Genomic DNA, 25,168 nt, shown 5'->3' with positions numbered 1-25,168 from the left:
CCAGTAGACAGACAGTGAGAGCCAGGTTCCCAACCTATGAGGATGAATCCCATGGTACATTCCATGGGGATTCTCCTGCTCTAGATCCCATGAAGACTTACCCTTATTGTACTTGAAGTGGGCATGAGGATTCCTTATCCCTGCAGTTCACATTCCTTGTAACCTAATTCCATGCCTGCTGGCCACGTCTCCTCCCACAGATATCATGTATGAGTCCATCAGTGTCCTTTCCCACCACTCCCTGCACGGTGCTCTTGCTGGTTCTCTCTTAGTTGGCTCTGTGTCACATCAGCCCTGGCTCTCTTGCTTTTGTTTACTTTTTTTTTCATTTTTAATCATTTAGTTTATTTATTTTCGGAGACAGGGTCTTACTCTGTTGCCCTGGCTGCAGTGCAGTGGTGTGATCATAGCTCACTGCAGCCTCAATCTCTCAGACTCAAGTGATCCTCCCACCTTAGCCTCCCGAGTAGCTGGGACTATAGACGTATTCCACAACATCCAGGCAAGTTTTTGATTTTTTTTTTTTTTTTTTTTTTTGGTAGAGAACAGGTCTCACTATGTTGCCCAGGCTGGTCTCCAACTCCTGGGCTCAAGTGATCCTCTCACCTTGGCTTCCCAGTGTGCTGGGATTACAGACAGTGAGCCACTGTGCCTGGCCTCTTGCCTTCATTTTCTCACCATGCTTTACCTGAGGGTTTCAGACTTACTTTCTGCCCTCATATCCAGAGTTGCCAGACTCTCCCCTACTCTGAGACCAGGATGTATGGGTCACTGCCTGTCTTGGCCTGTCCATGCTGCCCCTGCCTCTCTGCAGCACACTCTCTACCTTGTTCTAGACAGCCTTGGCCGCTTGCTTCTCAGCCAGCTTCTCAGCCCTTATGGTGCTGTTTGTACAGCACAGCTTAAGACACATGTATTAGTCTGTTCTCACATTGCTATAAGGAAATACCCAAGACTGGGTAATTTATAAAGGAAAGGGGTTGAATTGACTCACAGTTCGCCATGGCTGGAGAGGCCTCAGGAAACTTACAACCGTGGTGGAAGGTGAAGGGGAAGCAATGCACCTTCTTCACAAGGTGTCAGGAAGGAGAAGTGCTGAGCAAAGGGGGAAGACCCCCTGATGAAACTATCAGATCTCAGGAGAACTCACTCACCGTCAAGAGAACAGCATAGGGGAAACCGCCCCCATGATTCAGTTACCTCCACTTTGTTTCTCCTTTGATATGTGAGGATTATGGGAATTATAGGGATTACAATTCAACATGAGATTTGGGTGGGAACACAAAGCCTAACCATATCAACACACAACAAATCCCAGCAGTTTATGATCTATTTTGTCCATCATTTTTTAAAATGGACATTTTGTTTCCCCTCTAACATTGTAAATTTTACAACCTAGCCAGTTGTCATGAGGAATGTGCCTGGAGGAGAGTGTGCGGATGCTTTCAAGCAGGGCCTAGGGGTAGCCCACATTCTTCCTACTAGCACTGTTGCCTAAAACCCAGCCACATGGCAATGCCTAACTGCAATGAGAACTGGGAGACTTGCTCTAGCTTTGTGCCCCAGAAGAAAGGGAGAATGGGCTCGGTGTACTGGCAGCTTATGCTCGTGTCACTCGCAAGAGGACAGTGGTTTGGGAGAAGTGGGCAAGGCTGAGGGATCAGTGCTCCCTGTGAGAACAGAAAGCAGGGTTGGGGAAAGCAAGAGAGGAGGCAAAGGCAGACAGAGAGATTGCACTTAGGGTTTGCAGAAGTTGGAAGGTTGTCAGGGTGTGAATATGAGGCTCTGTGAAATGGTGTGGCTGTGGGCAGTACCAGGCTGCTGTGAAATCCGGGAGAAGGACCAGGTTAGGCAAGGCCACCACTGTGGAGCTGAATTCCCACAGGGAGAAGAACAGTGAGGCCATGGATGCATGGAAATGGGGTCGGGCATGGGAGAAGACTAGTGAAAAGAACAGTGAGGCCATGGATGCATGGAAATGGGGTCGGGCATGGGAGAAGACTAGTGAAGTCTGGGCTGGGGTGAGCGGTCTTTGCCTGGGGAAGTGGATGTGGAGAAGAAGCAATGAAGCATCAGTAGGATTGGAGGTGGGAGCATGAGGAGGGAGACAGGTGAGAGGCTGGGAAGCAAGATGGGCCAACTGAAATGAAAAGAATCAATATTCAATCCAGCTCACATAAACTATAGATTCTTTAAAGAACATCTCCTTGTGGTCAGATTCAATGAAAGAAATAATATTGGCCTGTTGTAGACACTTCATAAATATTTGTTCAGTGAATTAATAAGTCCATTGAAAGCTGGCAGAGGGATTTCTCCATCCCCCAGGCAGGGAGTATACGTGGCAGTGTGTTGCTGGCACACAACACACATCTTGGTTGTCATCAGCTACCTTCCCCTCAAATCCCTGAGGGTTCTGCCAAGTTGGAGCTGCAGGTGTGGCTGGTCAGGGGGCCAGGCCCTGCCATATCCCAGCCAGAAAGGTCGGCCTTAGCAAGAAGCCAGCTCCCTGCCTGTGTCCACTTCTCCTCTGGGCTCTCTGCCTTTTTCCCAGTTTGTTTTCTTCCCTCTTCATCCCAGGGATTGGGCATGCTGGCCTCCTTTCTTGCTTGGGTTCCTTTTGTTCAAGGGCCTACAGTTTCTCAACTCTTCTACTCTGTTTCAGAAACAAACAAGAATTTGTCTTTTCCCCCAAAACAATCACCCTCACCTTTTTAGAGTTTTAGCCTTCAGCAATGGTAGGCAGGATGGCACTCAAATAATGTAATGTCTGGTCTGGCATAGAGGAACCTGAATGCACTGGCTGTGATGCTGGACAGCCAAGCACCCATTGAACACTAGCCTTGACTGCAGGGTAAGAGACCTTGATTAGCAAAAAATATGTAGGGGAGCTGGGCATGGTGGCTCATGCCTGTAATCCCAGCACTTTGGGAGGCTGAAGCAGGTGGATCACTTGAACTCAGGAGTTCAAGACCAGCCTGGCCAACATGGTGAAACCCCATCTCTACTAAAAATACAAAAATTAGCCAGGCATAGCAGTGGGCGCCTGTAGTCCCAGCTATTCGGGAGGCTGAGGCATGAGAATCACTTGACCCCAGGAGGCAGAAGTTGCAGTAAGCCGAGATCATACCACTGCACTCCAGCCTAGGTGACAGAGCGAGATTCCATCTCAAAAACAAACAAACAAAATATATATGGAGTCAGGTGTTAACATATTATAATAAGTAGCAGACCTCATCTTATCCTCCATGTAACAGTGATGATGGGGTGAGTGAGCATGGTGGCTTACAATAAGTTGCAAACACCAGTGTTGTAACAAACTGAAAACATCTAAATTTTAAACACCTCTCTTTTCTCTTTTATATTATTACCACTTAGTAACTAAAAGCAGCAAAAGGCCAGGCGTGGTGGCTCACGCCTATAATCCCAGCACTTTGGGAGGCTGAGGCGAGAGGATTGCTTGAGCCCAGGAGTTGTAGACCAGCCTGGGCAACATAGTGAGACCTGGTCTCTACAAAAAAAGTAAAAAATCAGTGGGATGTGGTGGCACCTGCCTGTAGTCCCAGCTACTTGGGAGGCTGAGGTGGGGAGACAGCTTGAGCCTAGGAAGTTGAAGCTGCAGTGAGTGGTGATCACGTCACTGCACTCCAGCCTAGACGACAGAGCGAGACCCAGTCTCTCAAAAAAAAAAAAGCCGCAAAGGACACTTCAACTTTCTATTGCCATTCTGCTGCTTTTCCCCTTTGGAGAGTTTGATAAGGGCATTTCTGGAGACCAGGGATCAATGCTTTGTTTGTGTACAGGAACCTCTTCCAGCATAGAGCATGGGGAGCATCTGCAAGCAGTTGTGTTGTGGCCCATTAGAAGCCCATCCTTCTTGCTTGGGTTCCTTTTGTTCAAGGAACAAAAGGTTGCCATTTTTGCCTGTTGAGATGAAGTCTCCCCTCCTCTTCTATAGGTTGAGGCTCCTCTGTACCTGTTTCTCTGCAAAAGGATATTTATCCCTCATGTTTGGTAGGTAACAGATCTCTGAATTTGGGGCAGCAAAGAAATGCTGCCTTCAGAAGGATGGAAGCTTTGGGCCCAAAGTTAGTTTCCTGCTGCAGAACTTGGCAGTGGCCTTGGCTAAAATGGGAGGTGGCACATGCTGCAAAGAGCACTGGATTTGGGCCCAAGAAGCCAGGGCCAGATGAACTTCAACTTCTTGGGTGAACTTAGGTCTGTGGACCTCTGATTCCCCACCTGTGGAAGCCAGGGCATGGCACCAGGTGATGCAGTCAAGGGCCCTTCCCCTTGGAACTTGCTATGTCTGACACCTGGCAGAGGGTCTGAGTGTCAGGTCTCTGGGATCTGAAGCTGGTACGCCATCAGACATCAGGATGTCATTCATGTGAGGAGGACTTTCTTTTTCTTTTTTTTTTCAACTTTCATGTTAGATACAGAGGGTATATGTGCAGGTTTGTTATATGGGTATATTGCACTCTAAGTAGTGAGCGTAGTACCCATTAAGTAGTTTTTCGACCCATAAACTCTCCTGTCCCAGTAGTTCACAGTATCTGTTGTTCCCATGTTTATGTCTGTGGGTGCTCAATGTTTAGGTCCCACTGATAAGGGAAAACGTGGTATTTGTTTTTCTGTTCCTGCATTAATTTGCTTAGGAAGGAGGATTTTCTTAAACATCAGTCTGCCTTTTCTCTAAGGCTTTATGATGTGAGGCATCCGTATTCCTTGAATATGGAGCTTAGAAATATAGGTATTGAGGGGCCGGATGTGGTGGCTCACACCTGTAATCCCAGCACTTTGGGAGCCTGAGGCGGGTGGATCATGAGGTCAGGAGATCGAGACTATTCTAGCAAACACGGTGAAACCCTGTCTCTACTAAAAATACAAAAAATTAGCTGGGCGTGGTGGCGGGCACCTGTAGTCACAGCCACTCCAGAGGCTGAGGCAGGAGAATGGCTTGAACCGGGAGGCGGACCTTGCAGTGAGCCGAGATCGCGTCACTGCACTCCAGCCTGGATGACAGAGCAAGACTCCATCTCAAAAAAAAAAAAAAAAAAAAAGAAATATAGGTCTTGAGACATTTTCTTTCTTTCTTTCTTTCTTTCTTTCTTTCTTTCTTTCTTTCTTTCTTTCTTTCTTTCTTCTTTCTTTCTCCTCTCTCTCTCTTTCTTTTTTTCTTTTTTTTACCTTAAACTACTAAGGGTTAAGAGACATTTTCCAGATTTATAATGTTTGTATACCTGGAAGGTCATAGCCATTACTAGATATGCCCCTGGTCTCTGTCATTTTGGTTTTCTCTCTTTAAATATGCATCTATCCTTGTTCAAAATTAAAATATCTAGGCCAGGTGTTGTGGCTCATGCCTGTAAGCCCAGCATTTTGGGCGGCCATGGCGATCATCTGAGGTCAGGAGTTCAAGACCAGCCTGGTCAACATGGCAAAACACTGTCTCTACTAAAAATACAAAAATTAGCCAGGCATAGTAGCACATGCTTGTAATCCCAGCTACTCCGGAGGCTAAGGCGGCGGGATCACTTGAACCCAGGAAGCAGAGGTTGCAGTGAGCTGAGATTACACCACTGCACTCCAGCCTGGGTGACAGAGTGAGACTCCGCCTCAAAAATGAAAATAAAAATACTTAGAAAGGAACACATGGAATAGAGGCGAAGCTCTTGGCTTGTGGCCTAACTCCCTCTGTTGAGTCCGCAGCACTCTCAGTTCTTTTTCTTGGGCAACAAGAACCTATAGCTACAAATCAGTTATGGCTTACTCCTTCCTTATTGGGTCAAAAATAAATCAAAAGAAATTAGTCACAGCAATTTTTTGGACTCCGTGCCAAAAGAGATCTTTACCTCTTAGGGGAATTTCCCTGTTAAGGTAGCTGCCTTACCCTCAAAAGCTTCTTCAGACCTGCCTTGCTCCGTGGTGCCTCAGCTAGTGGCTCTGAGTCCCTAGAGCTCTGGGACAATAATGACAGGACTCGATATATAGGTAAAGATGCCTCAAAGTTGTTGAGCACATCAACAAAACCATATGGCCTGACCTAGATAGCAAGAAAGCGAACTTTGACACTGATGATAGAGATGCATGGCACTGAGAAGAAATCTAACTTTGGTCCGCATGGCATATGGGGTGTCCTTTGCTGTCTATAAAGCTGGAGTTGCTGAGAATAGGACTCCCTTTGTACCATCATGTTGCTGACTTGGTCTGCGCTTCCGAAGTCAGTGCAACCCTGCAAGTTGCAGCTTTAATGTGATTAATGGTGGTTTCCACACTGGCAACCAGGTGACAGTGCAGGAGCCCATGATTCTTGTTGGTGCAGCTAACTTCAGGGAAGCCTCATATGCACTGGAGCTGAGGTTTATCACAACCTCAGCTGAAGAATGTTTTTAAGGAGAAACATGGGAAAACTGCTACCAGTGAAGGGCATGAAGAGGGCTTTGCTCCTAACATCCTAGAGAATAAAGAAGCCCCAGAGCTGCTACAGCATGCACTTGGGAAAGCCAGCGACACTACTAGGGTTGTAATAGGCACTGACCTGGCCGCCTCACAGTTCTTCAGGTCTGGGAAATATGATTTGGACTTTAAGTCTCCTGATGGTCCCAGCAGATACATTTGGCCCTGTACAAGTTCTTCTTCAATGACGGGTAGTATCCATCAAAAATCCCTTTGAGCAGGATGTTGGGAAGCTCAGATGAAGTTCACTGCCAGTGCAAGTATCCCAGCAGTGGGAGGGATCATCTCATTGACCAAACTGAAGGAATTGTGCACCTGCCTCCTGCTTAGGTGAAGCAGGTTGGCTCTGTGCCCTAGTCTATTCCAGAGTGTAAGCTGGTCCAGACCAGTGAGAGAGGTGTCAGGGGTTCTCATTACTCTGAAGAAACTGGCCATGCTTCCGTTGCCACCCTGGTGGTGGGGCTGTGCACTGGACTGATCAAAACAGGTGCACCTTGACAAACAGAACTGGGCCAAGTATAGTCAGTTCCTCAGAAGCAGAGGGGCTGGATAGCAAGGCTCAGTTCGCCAGTGAGAAATTCAGAAATTCTCTAGCACAGTAAGCACTGGGCAGGCAAGCCCCTGAGCTCTTCAAGCTCTGGAAAGCTAATTAGACATCGACTTCAGACAGCTCAAGACAGCAGACCCAAACTGGCAGGGCCCTCAGGTCGTTACCCCTCCTTTTCCAGAACCCTGTGTTTTTCTTCTCACTGCTTCACTAGAACTGCTATATCAGAGCCAAGCTTGACCACCTGGAACCCCATTTAGAAAGTTCTGCTTTTAAATCTAAGGCCAGAGGCCGGGTGCACTGGCTCACGCCTGTAATTCCAGCATTTTGGGAGGCCGAGGCGGGCAGATCATAAGGTCAGGAGATCGAGGCCATCCTGGCCAACATGGTGAAACCCCATCTCTACTAAAAATACAAAAATTAGCTGGGCATGGTGGTGCGTGGCTGTAATCCCAGCTACTCGGGAGGCTGAGGCAGGAGAATTGCTTGAACCAGGGAGTCGGAGGTTGCAGTGAGCTGAGATTGCGCCACTGTACTCCAGTCTGGTGACAGAGCAAGACTGTGTCTAAAAAAAAAAAAAAAAAAATCTAAGGCCAGAATAATATATATATGTGTATCTCTGTGTGTGTGTGTGTGTGTGTGTGTATATATATATATGTTTGTTTGTTTTTTTAACAAAGTCTCACTGTCGCTCAGGCTGGAGTGCAGTGGCATGGATCATAGCCCACTGCAGCCCGGAGCTCCTGGGCTCGAGCGATCCTCCCGCCTCAGCCTCCTAAAATGCTGGCATGAGCCACCATGTCTGGCTAGAAAACTCATTTTTCTAACCTTGTTGCACAACAAGTGTTTATGGAGCCACTTATACCTTTGATGTAGTCCTGGAGGTTGTTGACAGGCAAGATCCTCGGGGATTTAATGCACAAATAAAAAATCGTTATTAAAAAAAAAAACAACCCAGAATACAAACAAACATACCATAGGCTTAGGACAATACATCTGGCTTTACTTATTTAAAAACACTGCAGCGTCTTCTTGACTTCTTGTTCTTTTTTGTGTTTGTTTTTTGTTTTTCTGAGACAGGCTCTTGCTCTGTCGCCCAGGCAGGAGTGCAGTGGCACAACCGCAGTTCACTGCAGCGTTGAACTCCCAGCCCAAATGATCCTCCTGCCTCAAGTCTCTCAAAGTGCTGGGATTACAGGTGTGAGCCACCACACCAGGCTGACTTCTTGATCTTGAATTTTATAAGGATTCTAAAGGGCATTGGGTAGTTCCAGGATATCTGAGACCTTGAGGGAGGGTGCATTCCTCTGATTTTTGTGCCTCTGCCAGCAGTCTGGCTTCTAACAAAGTGGTCAAGGGATGCTGACTCACATGAGGCTTCTGGCAAAGTGTTCCAGAGGGAAGAGGAAGGGACCAGTGTCCTAACTTCTCCAGAAAGACTCATAGGACAGCATTGGCTTCCAGCCTGCCAGAGTGGGGGGAATCTTGTTTTTCACATTCACCAGGGAAAAGGTGAAACCCCTTTGCCGGAAATGACCAGGGAGGCTTCATGTTTTATAATAAAGTATATTGTTTCATTTTAAAGTTAATACCTTAACCTTCTGGTGTCCCAAATGAGGTTGAGTTGTTCTGATGTCCAGCTTTCTCCCAAACCCAAAGAAAGATTTTTCTTATCAATGTGTCGTTATCATACAAACAACAAAGATAAAAACAAAAATGTTTTTGTCACTTTACTATAACACCTCATTTAAAATTGTTCTTTCAAATCCTAATAAATACAATTCTATATTTTGGGGTTTTTTTTCCTCCTTAGTGTAAATATTTTAAATTTCTTCTTAATTCCCATAATTATTTGTAATGGCTGTCATCTATTGAAGTGATATGCTATGTTATTCTTATGGTTTAAGGATTTAGGTTTGCAAGTTTTAAAGATTATAAGTAATACTGCCGTATATATCGCATAGAGTTTCTCCTTTCTCTTTAGATGATTTTCTTGTAATAAGTTTCTTGGAGTAGAGCACTGGGTCAGTGGATATGACCTGTACTGCCACATTGTTCTCCTGAATGATCCAGCATCCAATGCCTGTGAAAGATGATAAGTGAACAACTTAAAGGTTAACTCTTGAATGCCCAAGGGAAGACTTTTCAGCTACTTGTATGTCATCTTATTTATTTAACTATATATTATTTCATCTACTTATTTATTTATTTTTAGAGAGGAGGTCTCATTATGTTGCCCAGGCTGGTCTCAAACTCTTGATCTCAAGCGATCCTCCCACCTCAGCCTCCCAAATAGCTGGGATTACAGGCATGAGCCACCACGCCCAGCAATATATAACAACTTTTAAAAAATTTTAGCTATACAACTTCTGATCATTTCTGTTTCTCTTGCTAATCATGTAGGCAGTTAGGAGCATTTTAACCATCAAAATAACAACAAAACCGAACATTTTTAATATGCGTTTACAGTTTACAAAATGCTGTCATGTCCAGCAGCTCAGTTAATCCTTACAATACTTGGTGAAGCATCTGGGATAGGGATTACCATTTCCTCCATTTTCAGACAATGAAAATGGAAAGTAGAGAATTTAAGGTCAACCGGATGGAGACGCAGCCACGACATGCGATGTTTTCGGGAGACACCCTGACCACCTCCTGCTCTCTTCCTCTTTTTCCCTGCCTAGGACTTCGGAAGCCCACGGTCCATCACCTCTCGGTGTGATTTGAGGGCAAACCTTGTCAGAAATGGCTGTGGAGGTGAGATAGAGAGCCCAGCCAGCAGCTTCCATGTCTTGAGGAGCCTGCCCCTCAGCAGCAAGGGTTCGGGCTCTGCAGGCTGGGACGTCATTCAGATGACACCACAGGAGATTGCCGTGAACCTCCGGCCCGGTGAGTTGCCCACAGAAAGGGCTGGATGCTCTGGGATCAGGAAGGCCCATGGGGGAGGTGGGACTTGTTAATAATGGGACAATGAGTCAGGCCAGGCTGAGATCAGAGCCACGAGATGGTGATGGGGAGGCGAGGCTCAGACCTCAGGAAGCAGAGTATATTCTTATTGATGTGTCTGTGGACAGGCTCCTGTGGACAGAGGAAGATCTTTGCTATTTTTAAACAATTGTGGTGAAATATACATAACATTTACCATTTAAGCATTTTCAAGTGTACAGTTCAGCAGCATTAAATTCACAATATTGTATAAACATCAGCAGTATCTATTTCCGGAACATTTTCATCGTCCTAAACAGAAAATCTATACCCATTAAACATTAACTCCTCATTCTCTCTTTCCCTTGGTTCCTGGTAACCGGCATTCTACTTTATTTTTTATTTTTCATTTATTTTTATTTTTAAATTTTGTTTAAATCAAGGAGCAACTGATGGCAGAAATTACAGTCATTCAGGGTGTAGTGGCTGCCTACTCTACTTTCCGACTCTGAACTTGACTAGTCCAGGTACCTACCATAAGTGGAATCATCCAATATTTGTCCTTTGAAGTTTGACTTGTTTCACTAAGTGTAATGTTTTCAAGTTTCACACATATTTTGGCATGTGTCAGCACTTCATTCCTTTTTTGGCTGAGTAATATTTCATTGTATGGGTGTATCACATTTTGTTTATTCATTTGTCTGTCAATGAACATTTAGGTTGTCTTCAACTTTTGGCTCTTGTGAATAATGCTGTGGTTTATTCTAGGAGGATGCTGGTAGATTTACTCCTTAGTGAATGCAAGTTGCTCAGGAAACATGCCACTTTTAGGAAAAAGTGTTTTTTCCCGTCAGCAAATTCCATTTGAGTCTGTAGCATTCTGCAAGGACAAACTTTTAGAGTGGAGATATTTTGTTTTGTGACCATGGGGCCCTGCAAGCCTTAGAGTTGCTTAATATAAGGAAATGGTAATATAATTACTTATAATGTAATATAAAGAAACAGTTTTGCACACCTACTATGTGCTAAACACTTGACCTAACTTTAAGGTAGCTATCTTTTTTTTTTTTTTTGAGATGGGGTATCGCTCTGTCACCCAGGGTGGAGTGCAATGGCACAATCTTGGCTCATTGCAACCTTCACCTCCCGGGTTCAAGAGATTCTCCTGCCTCAGCCTCCCTAATAGCTGGATGTGTACCACCACGCCCAGCTAATTTTTTTTTTTTTTTGTATTTTTAGTAGAGATGGGGTTTCACCATGTTGGCCAGGCTGGCCTTGAACTCCTGACCTCAGGTGATCTACCTTCCTCGGCCTCCCAAAGTGCTGGGGTTACAGGCGTGAACCACCATGCCTGGCCAGGTAGCTCTCATTTTACACACAAGGAAACAACCTGCTCAAGGTCTCTCAGTAAGTGGTGAATTGATTCAGCCCCAGGTCTTGGTAACCACAAACCCATGGCTGTTTCTAGTTCACCACTTTTATCATTGAATATTCTGCATATTAGAAGCCTTGCAATGTCAAAGGGTTGGATGTGCATGTGGCTAAATTGGAAAGTATTACGCTGTTGGGAAGGGGCAGATTTTTTCACATTTTACTGATTTTTTGCTGTTTTCTTCTATCCCATGGTCTAGGAAACCATTGGCAGTAGCTATTTGTAGATGGTTTATTTAGACTCCAGGGAAGCTTGTAGCAGTGGAAAGATCATGGATCTGGCTGGCTCTCTTGGGTTCTAGCTCTGGCTCTGTCCCTAGCTCGGAGGCCCTGGGCAAGTTACTCCATCTCTCAGCATCTTAGGGTCTTTGTCACCTTTGTTCCTCATGGGCATGTTCAGAGGCTTAAATGGACTTTTTGTATCAGTGAACTTTTCAAAGTTAAAATGTTTATTATTTTCCAAGAGCAGTGGCCGAGGGTACCAGATGGAGGTTTGACCAGGGATGCTCAGTGCCTTGGAAATGGATTAACACAGTGCTGCATGTGGTAAGCACTCAGTAAAGCTCGTTGTTGTTGCTGTGGTTATCATTGTATGGTCTGCACCAAGAGTTTTTAAAGAAAGCTCCAAGTCATCATATAGTTGAGAAATGTTTTATTTTGTCTATTTTAATTGTCTTGAAAATAAGAAACAAAAGAAGAGTGTAAGTTGGCCCTGCTGGATAGAGAAGCTTAAACTATTGGGTTGCCTGCCCAGGAATCAGTGTTGAGATTAATTGAAGTTAGGATTTTTGCAAACCTTCTCACTGTAAGCAACACTCAGCCTTTTTGTTTAGTGAGATACTGAATTGAGATAGAAAAGGAAGGGAACTCTTACAGAGCTGTGTGAGTGGGTAGAAAAAAGTCAGCTGAGCACTTATGTGGGCAGATGGTTGGTAATGTCCTCTGGGGAAAGAGAAATCTCTTATGTGAAGACAGGCTCAGGGTCCAGGGTTTGGACCGAAAGGGATATAGGAGTTGTTATAGACCCTTAATATGTTGGAACATTGTGTTGTAGAAGAATAGTGTATTTTCTTTTTTATCATAGTAACAGTATAGCAATAACACATGAAATTCTAGAAAAATAATCCACTTTAACATAATATTATTTTTCATTTTTACTATGTCCTCTGTATTATTCACCTCTTTGTATTTTTCATATACTTATCATAATGTATGTATAATCCTGCTATTTTCATTCAATAATCTTTGAAAATTAGGAAAAAAATTTACACCTCCAAAAGAGTTTGTAGTTTCAGAGCCATTGTGGAGGAAGGTTTTAATTTACATTTTCTGAACTCCTCATCTAGAATAGCTCTCAAAGCCTGTGGTGTTCTCTCCAAGAAGTATCCTTTATGGTGGCAAGTCTTTCTTCTTCAGGATAGACTTAACTTAGACAAGAGTTGCATCACACAAATCCAAAGATGTCCACACTTTAATAATTCCAGTTTTTAAAATGAGAATTAAGGTGTGAGTGTGAGCAGAGATGGTTGTCTGGTTTGACTATCAACTGGCTTTTACAGCAGTCCCTGTAGAAGAGTTAGAGAGTTAGAGAAGGCCGGGTGTGGTGGCTTATGCCTGTAATCTCAGTGGTTTGGGAGGCCAAGGAGAGAGGATCGATTGAGGTCAGAAATCTGAGACCAGCCTGGGCAACATAGTGAGACCCCGTTGCAATGGGGGAGACTGAGGTGGAAGGATCCCTTGAACCCAGGAGTTTGAGGCTCCAGCCTAGATGAAGATGAGACTCTAAAAAACAAAAACAACAACAACAACAAGAACCCAAAATAAAAAATAAGTGATTTGAGTAACGGCAGGTTTGTATACAATCCGTATTTATGCATAAAACTCAATATATGCTCAGTTAAGGAAAAAAATCATTCTTATTTGGTATAGTTACATCTCCTGCTAAGCATTATGATATGATTTCTGGTATTAGAAATAAAATGGAAACCGTGACCCTGTGTTGATACAAAACCACAATGTGGATGCTGTGTGTAGCTCTGTCTTGCGGAAGGTGTCGTGGTGGAGAGCCCAGTGCTGGGGGTGTCAAGCAGTTGGAGGAGCTGACTGCCTCCTGAAAACACACCCAGACTATGAAGAGGGTTCAGTCTGAAGAGATGAAGACTAGGAAGAGATCTGATGAAAATACGAGTTCCTAAGACCTACAAGCATTGTGAATATGTTTCCCAAATGTAGAAACACTGGAAACCAATGATGCCTTTTAAAATTTTGAAAATATAATTTTAACATTTACAAAGGGAAGTAAAGGCAAACCTGAAGAATTTGTGGGGAGAGAAAAATGGTATGTGGCAGTTAGCAAAATTTTCAGTCATGCAAAATGCATATTTGCCTCAGGGTATCTCCCCCCTGACTCTAGGGAGGGCTTTCAGGTGTATAGGGGTTGGTTTTTCATATATCTATCTATATATAGAGAGAGAGAGACAGAGTCTCGCTCTGTCGCCCAGGCTGGAGTGCAGTGACGTGATTTCAGCTAACTGCAGCCTCCAGGTTCAAGCGATTCTTATGCCTTAGCCTTCTGAGTAGCTAGGACTGCAGGCGCACACCACCACACCTGGCTAATTTTTGTATTTTTAGTAGAGACGGGGTTTCACCATGTTGGCCAAGCTGGTCTCGAACTCCTGGGCTCAAGTCATCTGCCCACCTCGGCCTCCCAAAGTACTGGGATTACAGGCATGAGCCACTGCGCTGGGCCTCCATTGTATATTTTTAGAAATGCTTTTGTGTCTTCTTCCTTGCCCTACCCCCCATGCCTCATAATAGTTATTCGTTGAGTGAAATATAAGACTTTGCCAGACTTATCGCAGACTAATCAAGGACAAGCCTCAGCATAATATGAAAGACACTTCATGAAGGCAAAGTAATTGTCCCAAGGTAAGTCTCAGGAAGGAAATAAAAATTAAAAAGAATTTCTGTCTACTTTAAGCAGGACATTTTTTATTTTTTTAAATTGAGATATAATTCACAGACCATAAAATTCACTATCTTAAGGTGTACAATTCAGTGGTTCTTAGTATATTTGCAAGGTTGTACAGTCAACACCACTGTCTGATTCCAGAACATTTTCCAAAAAGAAGTCCCATACCCGTGAACAGTTACTGCTTATCCTACCGTCTCCCACCCTCCCCTTTCAGCCGCTGGTATCCACTCGTCTACTTTCTCTCTATATAGTTTTGCATATTCTGGACATTTCCTATACGTCATAAAATGTGTGGGTCTTTTAGCTGGTTTCTTTCACTTAGCAACATGTTTCAAGTTTCATCCATGTTGTAGCATGTGCTTCATTCCTTTTTATGGCCAAATAATATTCCATTGTGGAGGTATAGATATACTGTATTTTAGTTTATGGACATTTGGGCTGTTTCTACTTTGGGACAATTCTTTTTTCTTTTAATAACTCCACAGTTAACACCCTATACTTTGGGGCAATTATGACTAATGCTGCTATGAACATTCATGTACACACTATTGTGGGGACATATGTTTTCAATAATCTTGGGTCTATAGCTAGGAGTGGAATTGCTGGGTCATATGGTAATTCTATGTTTAACTTTTTGAAGGACTGCCAAGCTTTAAGCAGGATTTTGTGTAAATATAGGATCATGTTTTCCATTTTATTTCAGTACTGGAAACTACATGTCAGGATAAGAACCTTAGAAAAAATCATTAACAAAGAGCATAAAATCCTTAAGAAAGGACATAAACTTGAAAGTAAAGCTTATTGAGAACAGTCAAAAGCTAAAGGTGGTTTTGAAACACTGAGCAATTAAGAATAGTTTATTAAAGTCATTATTGGCCTCAGTCCTTTAACCTCTTAAAAAATGACCCTTGATTGGTAGCTTTCTTACATTTTGAAATAATTTTAGACTCACAAGAAGTTGCAAAAATAACACAGAGATGTTCTATGTACCCTTCTCCGCTGCCCTCAATGATAGCATCTTAATATAACAAAAGTACGTTCTCAAAACCAGGAAACCAACATGGTTACAATACTATTAACTAAACTACAGGTAATTGGTTGCTTTTGGGTTTCCTGCCAGCCCCTATTTTTTTCCTCCCTTCTCCTTCCAGGTTCTACTTGGAAGAACCAGTTTTTAGGTATTGCTTCTGCAATAAAGTTGCCACCCTGGGTGACAGTGTACATAGCTTAAATAGATGAACAAAGTCTTTTGATGATGGCTGGATAAGGGGTTATTTTAAAGGAAACCAGAAGTATCGAGCCCTGGGCTTGGAGGCAGACACTGTGGAGGACAACCGGGTCTTCGGTGACTTGTTCCTTGGTTCCATAGGTCAACAGTCACAATTCTGAGGTGGAGAGGGGGTGCAGTACAGCCTGGCATCCTTGTTCTAAACCAGTGAGGCAATAATTTGGTTCTAGATCTGGATTTAATCCTGGGATACTAAGTGCCTTCTGCTGTAGTGACTGGAAGAGCTGTCTGCTCATTTATAATGTGTGCACCAGGGCCTTAATTTTCTGTTCAGTTGTAGTCCTGTTATAATAGAGTTGATTTTTATGTTTCCCTTCTTTCTTTCAGTTTCCAGCACAGAATAGTACTTCTAGGGAATCAAAAACCATTTGCATTTATTTTGGGATGGCAAAGGTCTTTATTTGCTGAGGTACTACTTTGTCTTAACACTTTGAACAAAATCAGTCTTAAGAGTTTTTGACTCAAAGGCAGGAAACCTGAGGGAAAAGAAGAAAGAAGAAAAAATAAATAAAAATTAAAAAAAGTTTTTGAGGCTGGGCATGTGGCTCACACCTATAATCCCAGCACTTTGGGAGGCTGAAGGGGAGGATCACTTGAGCTCAGGAGTTTGAGGCCAGCCTGGGCAACATGGCAGGACTTTGTCTCTACTAATAATTTTAAAATTAGCCAGGCATGATGGCACATGCTTATAGTCCCAGCTACTTGGGAGGCTGAGGTGGGAGGATTGCTTGAGCCTGGGAGGTTGAGGCTGCAGTGAGCTGTGGTTGTGCCACTGTACTCTAGCCTGGGTGACAGAACAAGACCCTGTCTCAAAAAAAAAAAGTTTTGGCTGGAATTCTCAACTCATTCTCTAGAAATGTTTGTCATTTGATATATATTCCCTAAGGAAAATGCCAACTTTTCACTTTTTATTAAAGGGAAGGCAGAGAGAAGAAAGCTTTAAAAATACATTTCAGATAGAATGCTAGTTGATACCCGATTACAGTGGAAGAACCTGTACTTACAAACTGAGCAGTGCAGAAATTCTGTGCAAAATCCAGTTGGAGCTAGGTACTCTGGAACCAGGAACAAGCAGAAGGACATGAGGGGGGCTGCCTGGGGTAGCATTTCACAGGTGCCAGGTGATCAGCTTCTGTTTTGAGTTTGCCATTTCTCTGGTCCTGCCCCTGGTCCTGAGGCTGGCAGGAATTACGTGGAACAGCCCCAGAGAGAAGGGATGTAGCTACAGGGATACATGAGCCTGTAGAGACCCTAAGTGGAGAGGGAAGGAGCAGAGAAGGATGAATCCTGACACATGGGCCGGGATGGTGTCACCAGAGACGGGCACAGACCAAGACAGGCAAATTAAAGGCGAGAAGCGCTTCCCACTCTGCCGGGCAGCGGGAGGTGGCGATTGGCTTAAAGTCTCGGGTGTTTTTAAAGGAAAGCAGTGTGGCCGGGAAGGAGTTGGAAGGGAGGAGAGTGCTTAAGCGTGCATGGTTCTGGAAGTGTACCCAAAGTTGGAAAACATACCCAAGACCTTCTCTCAGCAGAAAGTGCACTTCACATGCATTAATGGCTTCACCTTCAGGCTGCTAACGTTAGAGGCCTCCCTTTTTGGGGAGTTGTTGGTACACTGGAAGCTTAATGCCCACACCATGGATCTGACCAGGAATGTCAGTCCGTCCAGGATCTGCTGACAGAACATTCTGTCATTGCCATGGCCTATTCAGGAGTCTGTGGCATTTAAAATCAAGTATATTAGAGGCAGCAATAAACCCTCATTCTGAACATCAGTGGTGTTACCATCTTTCTTACATCCCTCTCTTTCTGGAAAAATGGCACAGTATTTCTTTTTAACAACTGCAGCCTTCCTTTGGGAAGGGATGTGTGCATGTGTGTGTGTGTGTGTGTGTGTGTGTGTGTGTGTTTTCTTACTGATCAATTTCTCTTAGAATGTAATGCCAAGAAGTTTCTTGCTTCAGAATAGATAGCCTCTTAGGATACAAAGGGACCTATATATCATGCCTTCTTTCCCTCAGCCTTCATGTCTGGAAAATTTAGGGTTAAATTTGTATGCCCAAGGCTGTAGCTGTTGAAATTCAAGTTGCTGGCAGGATTTTCTGTCTCTCTTTTTATCCTCACAGGAAATTGCTTCAGTAATTGACTTTTGGGAAAACCAAGGCCAAAGTTTTCTTTGTGTAGGAACATTTGTGTGGTGTTTATCTCTTTTAATCCCTACAATAGTTAATATCCTCCCCACTTGACTGATGCAGAAACCGAGCAGTGAGTTGAAGAGAGCCTGAGTTCTCCCTAGTCCTTGGTGACAGGGTCTGGATTCAAACCCAGCTTTCCTGCTTCCAAGCCTCTATCCCATAGATGCGTCTCAGCCTCCCGGAATCCAAGCCAATTATTTGTTTCCTGGTTTTAAAGTGCCCATCTGTTAATTTCTTATAATTCGTAAAAAAGTAGAAGTAGATTTTGGATAAAATAAGTTGTAGGTGGGAACTTGGGGGGACAGGTGGCAGAAAATGCAGAAGACCTGTGAAAAGATCATGGCATCAGGCAGAGGAAATAGGATTGCAGGCTCTGTCCATTTGGGGTCTGTTGTCTGCTCATGCAAGGGCCAAGGAGGGAGCTCCCTTCCCCCAACTCCCCCCTCTTCCCTGCCCCTCCCTCACTGTGATGTGGCACCCAAGGAGCCCTCTGGCGGGACAAGCTGTGTCTGTCTGACCAAAGGCAGACACTGCAGCAGCCTGGAATTCATTCTGGAAGAAAACCTTGAACATTCCTCTGTTTGAGTCAGACTCTGATGTTTTTTTTTTGTTTGTTTTTTTAAATTATTATTATTATACTTTAAGTTTTAGGGTACATGGGCACAATGTGCGGGTTAGTTACATATGTATACATGTGCCATGCTGGTGCGCTGCACCCACTAACTCGTCATCTAGCATTAGGTATATCTCCCAATGCTATCCCTCCCCCCTCCCCCCTCCCCCCACCCCATGGTTTTAAAAAATAGGCTTATATCAATAGGCAACTCAAACTCCATCAATCCTGAGGCGCCTAGAACAGTACATGCAAAGACAAGTCAGGGGAAGCAGGCTCAGAGCTGCCACTCTGACTGCAAGCAGTAATGATCATAATCATACTTCATCCGTGCAAGCCTGTACTGCTCATAAAACACTGCTCTCCCTCATGAGCGCATCATAGGCTTAATTGATGCTGTGAGCATTGTTACTTCCATTTTATATTTCAAGAAACCGTGGCTCAGGTTGCACTCCTATTCAAGGGACAGAGCTGGAACTTGAACTAAAATCTTTTGATCATTGGATTCTTCGTGATCTAGTTAGTGAAATATGCCTTGTTGTCACGGTGGGAGGAGGAGAGGAAGCATAGAGGATTGAGTTCCCTGCAAGTTAAAGAAGGCTTCAGCTTGCTAGTTGTCAGCTTGAGATGAAAGACTGGTTGCTCTGAGATGTGGCTGCCGGCAAGTCAGGTGTAGACCCGCTGGGCAGGAGTGAGGCCACCTTTGCTGTTGTGCCTCTACACACACAAAGAATCTATCCAAATTTCAAGTATGTATAGACAGTTCTACTGCAGGATAAATAGGGCATCTCTTGGCACTCCTGAAAGGTTAATAAGCCCAAGGCAGATAGAATGATCTGGTATGAGTTGAGCCTTAAAATTGGTTCTAAGTGATTTGTTTTTAGAAATTATGAAATGATTTCAAGATCATTATCGTGGCCTGGGTCTTCCAGTTATTGCCCTGACTTGAGCCTCTCTTTGAACTCTATAGGGTGAGACAGCAAAGGCCACACCTGCCAGACACTAGCTTTTCTCTTTGTTCTTTTCCTCTGAATTAATTCCCCTTTTCTCTGCCTGTTGGCTATCTTATTGTAGCTGGTAGACAAATCTAGTGCTGTCTTTTCTCTTTCTTCTTGTTTTCTTTTTTCGATAGAGCTAAAATTTGGAATCTGTCTTCCTGTATTTATATATGTAGTTTCCGATGATAATGAGTTGTGCCTGTGATGTCCCAAAACATCAAATATGCCCCCCAAAGTAAATACTCGTCTGGTAAATGGCGAGAGAAATAGAAACAAACACAGGTGATGTGGCATAAGCATGCATATTTTTGCCCATTGGGGTATTTTAAACAACGATCTTTGTTTCTCTGCCCTCCCTTGCCTTGCACATCTCTCTCCCCAACTTGGTTCTTCCCCACTCAGGCCCACACCCCTCTTTTGTTCATTTCTTCCCTGCTTTTTGTTTCAAACGCACATTCCCATTGTGACTGGGTCTTTCTCTGGAGTTGGTATGTGGTTGGTGGGCCACTCTCCACCCAGTTTATGTTCATGAAATTGTCTGGTTCACTGTCCACTGATTACCCAAGGGTCTCTGTTGCTGAGAAGACAGAACACTACCAAGGAGCCTGGTTGTTAAGGAGTTTCCTTAGAAATGCTAAGCCCAGGCCAGGCGTGGTGGCTCACACCTGTAATCCCAGCACTTTGGGAGGCTGAGGTAGGTGGATCACTTGAGGCCAGGAGTTGGATACCAGCCTGGTCAACATAGTGAAACCCTGTCTCTACTAAAAATGCAAAAATTAGCCAGGCATGGTGGTGGGCACCTGTAATCCCAGCTACTCAGGAGGCTGAGGCATGAGAATCGCTTGAACCTGGTAGGCAGAGGTTGCAGTGAGCCAAGATCGCACCACTGCACTCCAGCCTGGGCGACAGAGCAACACTCTGTCTCAAAAAAATAAAATAAAATAAAAAAAGAAGTGCTAAGCCGAATGTTTAGGAAGGAGAACCCAGGCCTCCATTCTCAGCACCGTATTCCCTTCAGGCACTTTACTTCCAAGAAAAATCTTCTGTGAGGCACACAATCACTAAAGAAAAGTAAGAGGCGAACTAGCTTTGAAAGCAAATCCCATCCCTCAGCCCTCAGCAGGTTGCACAACCTCTAACACACGTGGCCTCTCTGTTGGTGCAGGTGACAAGACCACCTTCCAGCTACAGGTTCGCCAGGTGGAGGACTATCCTGTGGACCTGTACTACCTGATGGACCTCTCCCTGTCCATGAAGGATGACTTGGACAATATCCGGAGCCTGGGCACCAAACTCGCGGAGGAGATGAGGAAGCTCACCAGCAACTTCCGGTTGGGATTTGGGTCTTTTGTTGATAAGGACATCTCTCCTTTCTCCTACACGGCACCGAGGTACCAGACCAATCCGTGCATTGGGTAAGTGACCAGTTGCCCTTCTGTTGGGTACTTAAGGGTGGGAGAATGGAGAAGCAGGAAAATTTAGCTCAAAGAAAGAATTAAGGAAGGCATGGTTAGGAGGGGTGGCCAGGCTTAGGCGTTTAATTTGATTAATGATAAGCATACATTCTCTCCTTTCCTGACGTGTGAAGAAGTGAGTGAACTGTCACAAGGTTGTAAAGATAAAATGATCACAACCCCTTGATTTTCCTGCCTGCCATGCACAGCACCATTTGCTCACATTAATAGAATTCAGAAAATGTCCTCAGGGAGTGATGGATCCAGATTATCAGGGAGGCAGCAGGCAGGGCAACTTAAACTTTCCCCTTGCTTGTAGTAACTGAGGTGCTTTGGGAGAAATGAATTCAAAATTTGTCCCTGTTGTTTTTCTATAAATAACTATAACTTATTTTCACATAATTAGATTAAAATCCTATTTTAAATGTAAGAATTTTTTTTCAACATAAACACCTGAACTAGAAAAGATTTGACATATTATTAGAAAACAGGTGTCTCTAACTGCTGCCACAGAGTCTATAATAACAAAGTGTATAATGGCTCAAACTTGCTGGAAGTTTATTTCCTGCTCCTCAAGTCCAACTGGGTCTCTTCATCCATGGAACTTCTCCTGCAAGCAGTGACTCAGGGACTCAGGTGCTTTCCATCTTCCAGGCTTTACCATCTTCCACACATGGCTCCTAAGGTCATGCTGCCTAGAGGGTCATGCATAGGAGGATAGGCCTTTGCCATGCCCGCTCCCACATGCTATTAGACGGAACAGGACTGAGCCAGGAGGCTGGGAACTAGTGTAGCTGTAGGCCCAGGAATCAGAAGAAATAGGATTAGTGAGCAGGTCTCTGCCATGGGACGTTTGTATGCATGCTGGGGTGGGTGGTTGTATGAGGGGACTGCATTCTTCAGCCCATGCAACACAACCTCTACTAGGTTGGTTTCTTTTCTTTTTAGTCTTTCAGGAGTTTCTTTAAATGTCAAGATTATGCAAGTGACTGCAGTGAGTGGTAACTTCCAACTCTTGCTTTCCTCATCTCCACATTTAACTTTAGTGAGGGTTTGTGTTGTAAGGTCCAAAACTAGTCATGAGATAGGAAATAACTAAGACTTAAGTTTTTACTAAGTGTCAAGCCCCATACTAAATATTTTCTGTGGATTATCTCATTTAAATCTCATAACAATCTGTTGAGGTCTCTAAGGTAAGTATAAGCCAGATTTTAGAGATGCAGAAACTGAGGCCTAGAGAGAATAACTTACCCAATATTATACAAACAGCAAGGGGTAGAGCTGGAATATGAATACAGACAAACTACTTTTAGAGTCTGCATTTGCATTTTTTTTTGAGACGGAGTCTTGCTCTGTTGCCCAGGCTGGAGTGCAGTGGTGTAATCTCGGCTCCCTGCAACCTCCGCCTCCCGGGTTCAAGCCGATTCTCCTGCCCCAGTCTCCTGAGTAGCTGGGATTATAGGTGCCTGCCACCACACCTGGCTGATTTTTGTATTTTTAGTAGAGATGGGGTTTCACCATGTTGGCCAGGCTGGTCTTGAACTCCTGACCTCAAGCGACCCACCCACCTCAGCCTCCCAAAGTGCTGGGATTACAGGCATGAGCCACTGCATCCGGCCTGCGTTTGCGTTTAATATAATGCCTTCTTCCCCATTCAAATCACACTACAACACAGATACTTTACCTTAGGCTGAGTAATAATACCTGTCCCTAAACCACCCTACCCCCATGTCCTAGGGGCTTACCTGAGGATCATGGTAGGTTATGCTGCAGTAACGTAGAGTCTCCAAATCTCAGTGGCTCAACACAATGAACGTTTTTTTTGTTGTTGGTTTTTTTTTTTTTGCTTGTGCGACATCTGATGAGGGCTGAGCTGCTTTCCTTGGCAGCTCTCCATGCAGTAACTCAGGGATCCAGCTCCTTCCGTCTTGTGATGCCATTCTCAATTCTTGGTCTTCCAGCTGCCACCAAGGGGAGAGAGCTGTTCTTAAATCCCTGAGCCCTCCCCTCTCCACAAGTCCTCTTTGGTAGCCTTCAGAGCTCCTAGCTCCAAGTTGGGCTGGGTGATAGGAGCAAGTTAGTGTGCTGGTGGCATGGGGTCTTCTGAATCCCTCCGGATCCTTCTGTATACTCTCCCAGAAGCTGACTTAGATCTTTTCAGGTATTGGGAACTGACACTGGTGGAAAAACAGACAAGAAAAAGTTTTAAATACAAATGAACTCTAAATTCTTTAACCACGAAGAGGCACTAGGCATCATCATTTGCTGGGTTTAGCTTCCTCCTGGTGACAGGTGGCCACAGGGACTATTACTACTTTGATTCTGTCTCCAAGGCCCTTTTCAGCTAAGTCCGGGTGCCAAATGTTTTTGTTGAAATTTTGCTGCTTACCAGGAGCAACAGCATCTTAACCGCAAGCCTTAAGCCTTTTTTCAATTCATCTGGAATAGTGATTTTATTTGCTTCTTTTCACCTCTGTCCTAATTGGGCCCTGTCTCCAGACAGATAGGGTGTGTCCCCACTTTCATTCTTCCAAGGCCCTTCCACTGACCGAGACACTAGATTGGAAGCTGGCAGAGAATCAAGGGCTGGCTCTAGGCGCTCAGCATTTAAATATTCAAAGTTATGACACATCATTACTTATTCAGAGCTCACTCTCTAAGTCCTCTAAGGCAGAGCCTGTTGCAGACAGTAAAACTCCTGACAGTGAGTACAAGGCACACTGAAAAGCTACTTGTAAGGCAGGAAGTCCAGTGAAGAATGAGAATGTGGAAGGAAACCTCGGGCCTGAGTTATGTGAAGCTCTCTTCCCTGAGCTGGGGAGGCACACGCAGCGTGGGGGCACACTGGGGCTTGGTGAGCAGGCCGAGCTTTGTCTCCCCACGTCCAGGCAGCACGGCATCCTGTGTCTCCTGGGTTCAAGTGATTCTCCTGCCTCAGCCTCCTGAGTAGCTGGTATTACAGGCACGTGCCACCACACCCAGCTAATTTTTGTATTTTTTAGTAGAGATGGGGTTTCACCATGTTGGCCAGGCTGGTCTTGAGCTCCTGACCTCAGGTGATCCACCCACCTCAGCTTCCCAAAGTGCTGAGATTACAAGGGTGGGCCACCATGCCCAGCCTAAAGTATTTTAAATTATTCTGTTTCTGTTTCTTGAATTGTGGATCCTTCAGGTGGATCCACAGCCAGTCAGTGTATTGGACCTGCTGACATGCCTTCATGAATTGTTTTTCATGCGATTTATAAGCTTTTCATTAGCTCTTCCTTGGAGGTTGTGGGGGCATCCCTGCAGAGCAGTTTTATGTTTGCCATTGTCGAGAATCTCCAGGTTCACCGTGGGACTAGTTTTTCTGTTAATTTTTCAATTGGAGATGTCTTCACCATAAAAGCAATGTATTCCAATTGCTCAGGCCTGGAGTTACAGTTTTTATGGGTAATTCATCTCATTCATGGTAGATGGTCAGCTTCCGTGCTGCTTTCCTAGACCAGTAGCTGGAGTTTTTCTGTTTCTGGTTTTAGTGGCACAGCAGCTCATTGTGCTGTTCGGCTTTATGCAGACAGCCCTATTCCAGTGTTCAGCCCTCTGCAGGACTGAGGCTCAGCATCTATTCCTGGTAGACCCTGCTCCAAGCCTGTAGGGCCTCAGTCAAGGCCTGACCCATTGCGGGGGTCCTTGGCATGAGTGCCTGCCCATTTCCTACCTTTTTTTTTGAGACCGAGTCTTGCTCTGTTACTCAGGCTGGAGTGCAGTGGCGGGATCTCAGCTCACTGCAACCTCCACCTCCTGGGTTCAAGTGATTATCCTGACTCAGCCTCCTGAGTAGCTGGGATTACAGGTGCCCACCATCATGCCCAGCTAATTTTTGTATTTTTAGTAGAGATGGCGTTTCACCACGTTGGCCAGGCTGGTCTTGAACTCCTGACCTCAGGTGATCTGCCTGCCTCAGCCTCCTAAAGTGCTGAGATTACAGGCGTGAGCCACTGCACCCAGCCCCCACCTATTCTTTTAAGTCCATTCATTTGTTTTTTGGTGTTTTCTTTTTTTTTTTTTTGCCAAAACCAAATACTTCTGAAAGGTCCATTCATTTATTGAATGGTTTCCTCTTCGTTTCTGGGATTTACTTTCTAAGCTTCCAGCCTAGGCTATATATTAAAAAATTTTTAATTACATTTTATCCAGCAGTTGTATATGTTTAGAGTTAGAAGAAGCAGATAAGATGTTTTCATTCCTGTTCCATGACATGGAGAGCCTTTCCATGTCAGCTTGATCCATGATATTCTCCTGAGG

General features: G+C 44.5%; 1 protein-coding gene across 1 annotated transcript in view; it reads left to right on the top strand.

Moving 5' to 3' along the window:
- Positions 1 to 25,168, top strand: part of ITGB5 (integrin subunit beta 5) — a 160,921-nt gene that overhangs the window by 18,307 nt on the left and 117,446 nt on the right. The window contains exons 3-4 of the mRNA XM_034957242.4: positions 9,688 to 9,892; positions 20,593 to 20,842. Of these exons, the coding sequence (XP_034813133.1) occupies positions 9,688 to 9,892; positions 20,593 to 20,842 (455 nt within the window). The remainder of the gene's footprint in view (positions 1 to 9,687; positions 9,893 to 20,592; positions 20,843 to 25,168) is intronic.

Source organism: Pan paniscus, chromosome 2, assembly GCF_029289425.2.
Source record: "Pan paniscus chromosome 2, NHGRI_mPanPan1-v2.0_pri, whole genome shotgun sequence".
Classification (NCBI taxonomy): domain Eukaryota; kingdom Metazoa; phylum Chordata; class Mammalia; order Primates; family Hominidae; genus Pan; species Pan paniscus.
Note: the sequence above shows the minus strand (reverse complement) of the source record. Positions and strands in the feature narration are given on the sequence as shown.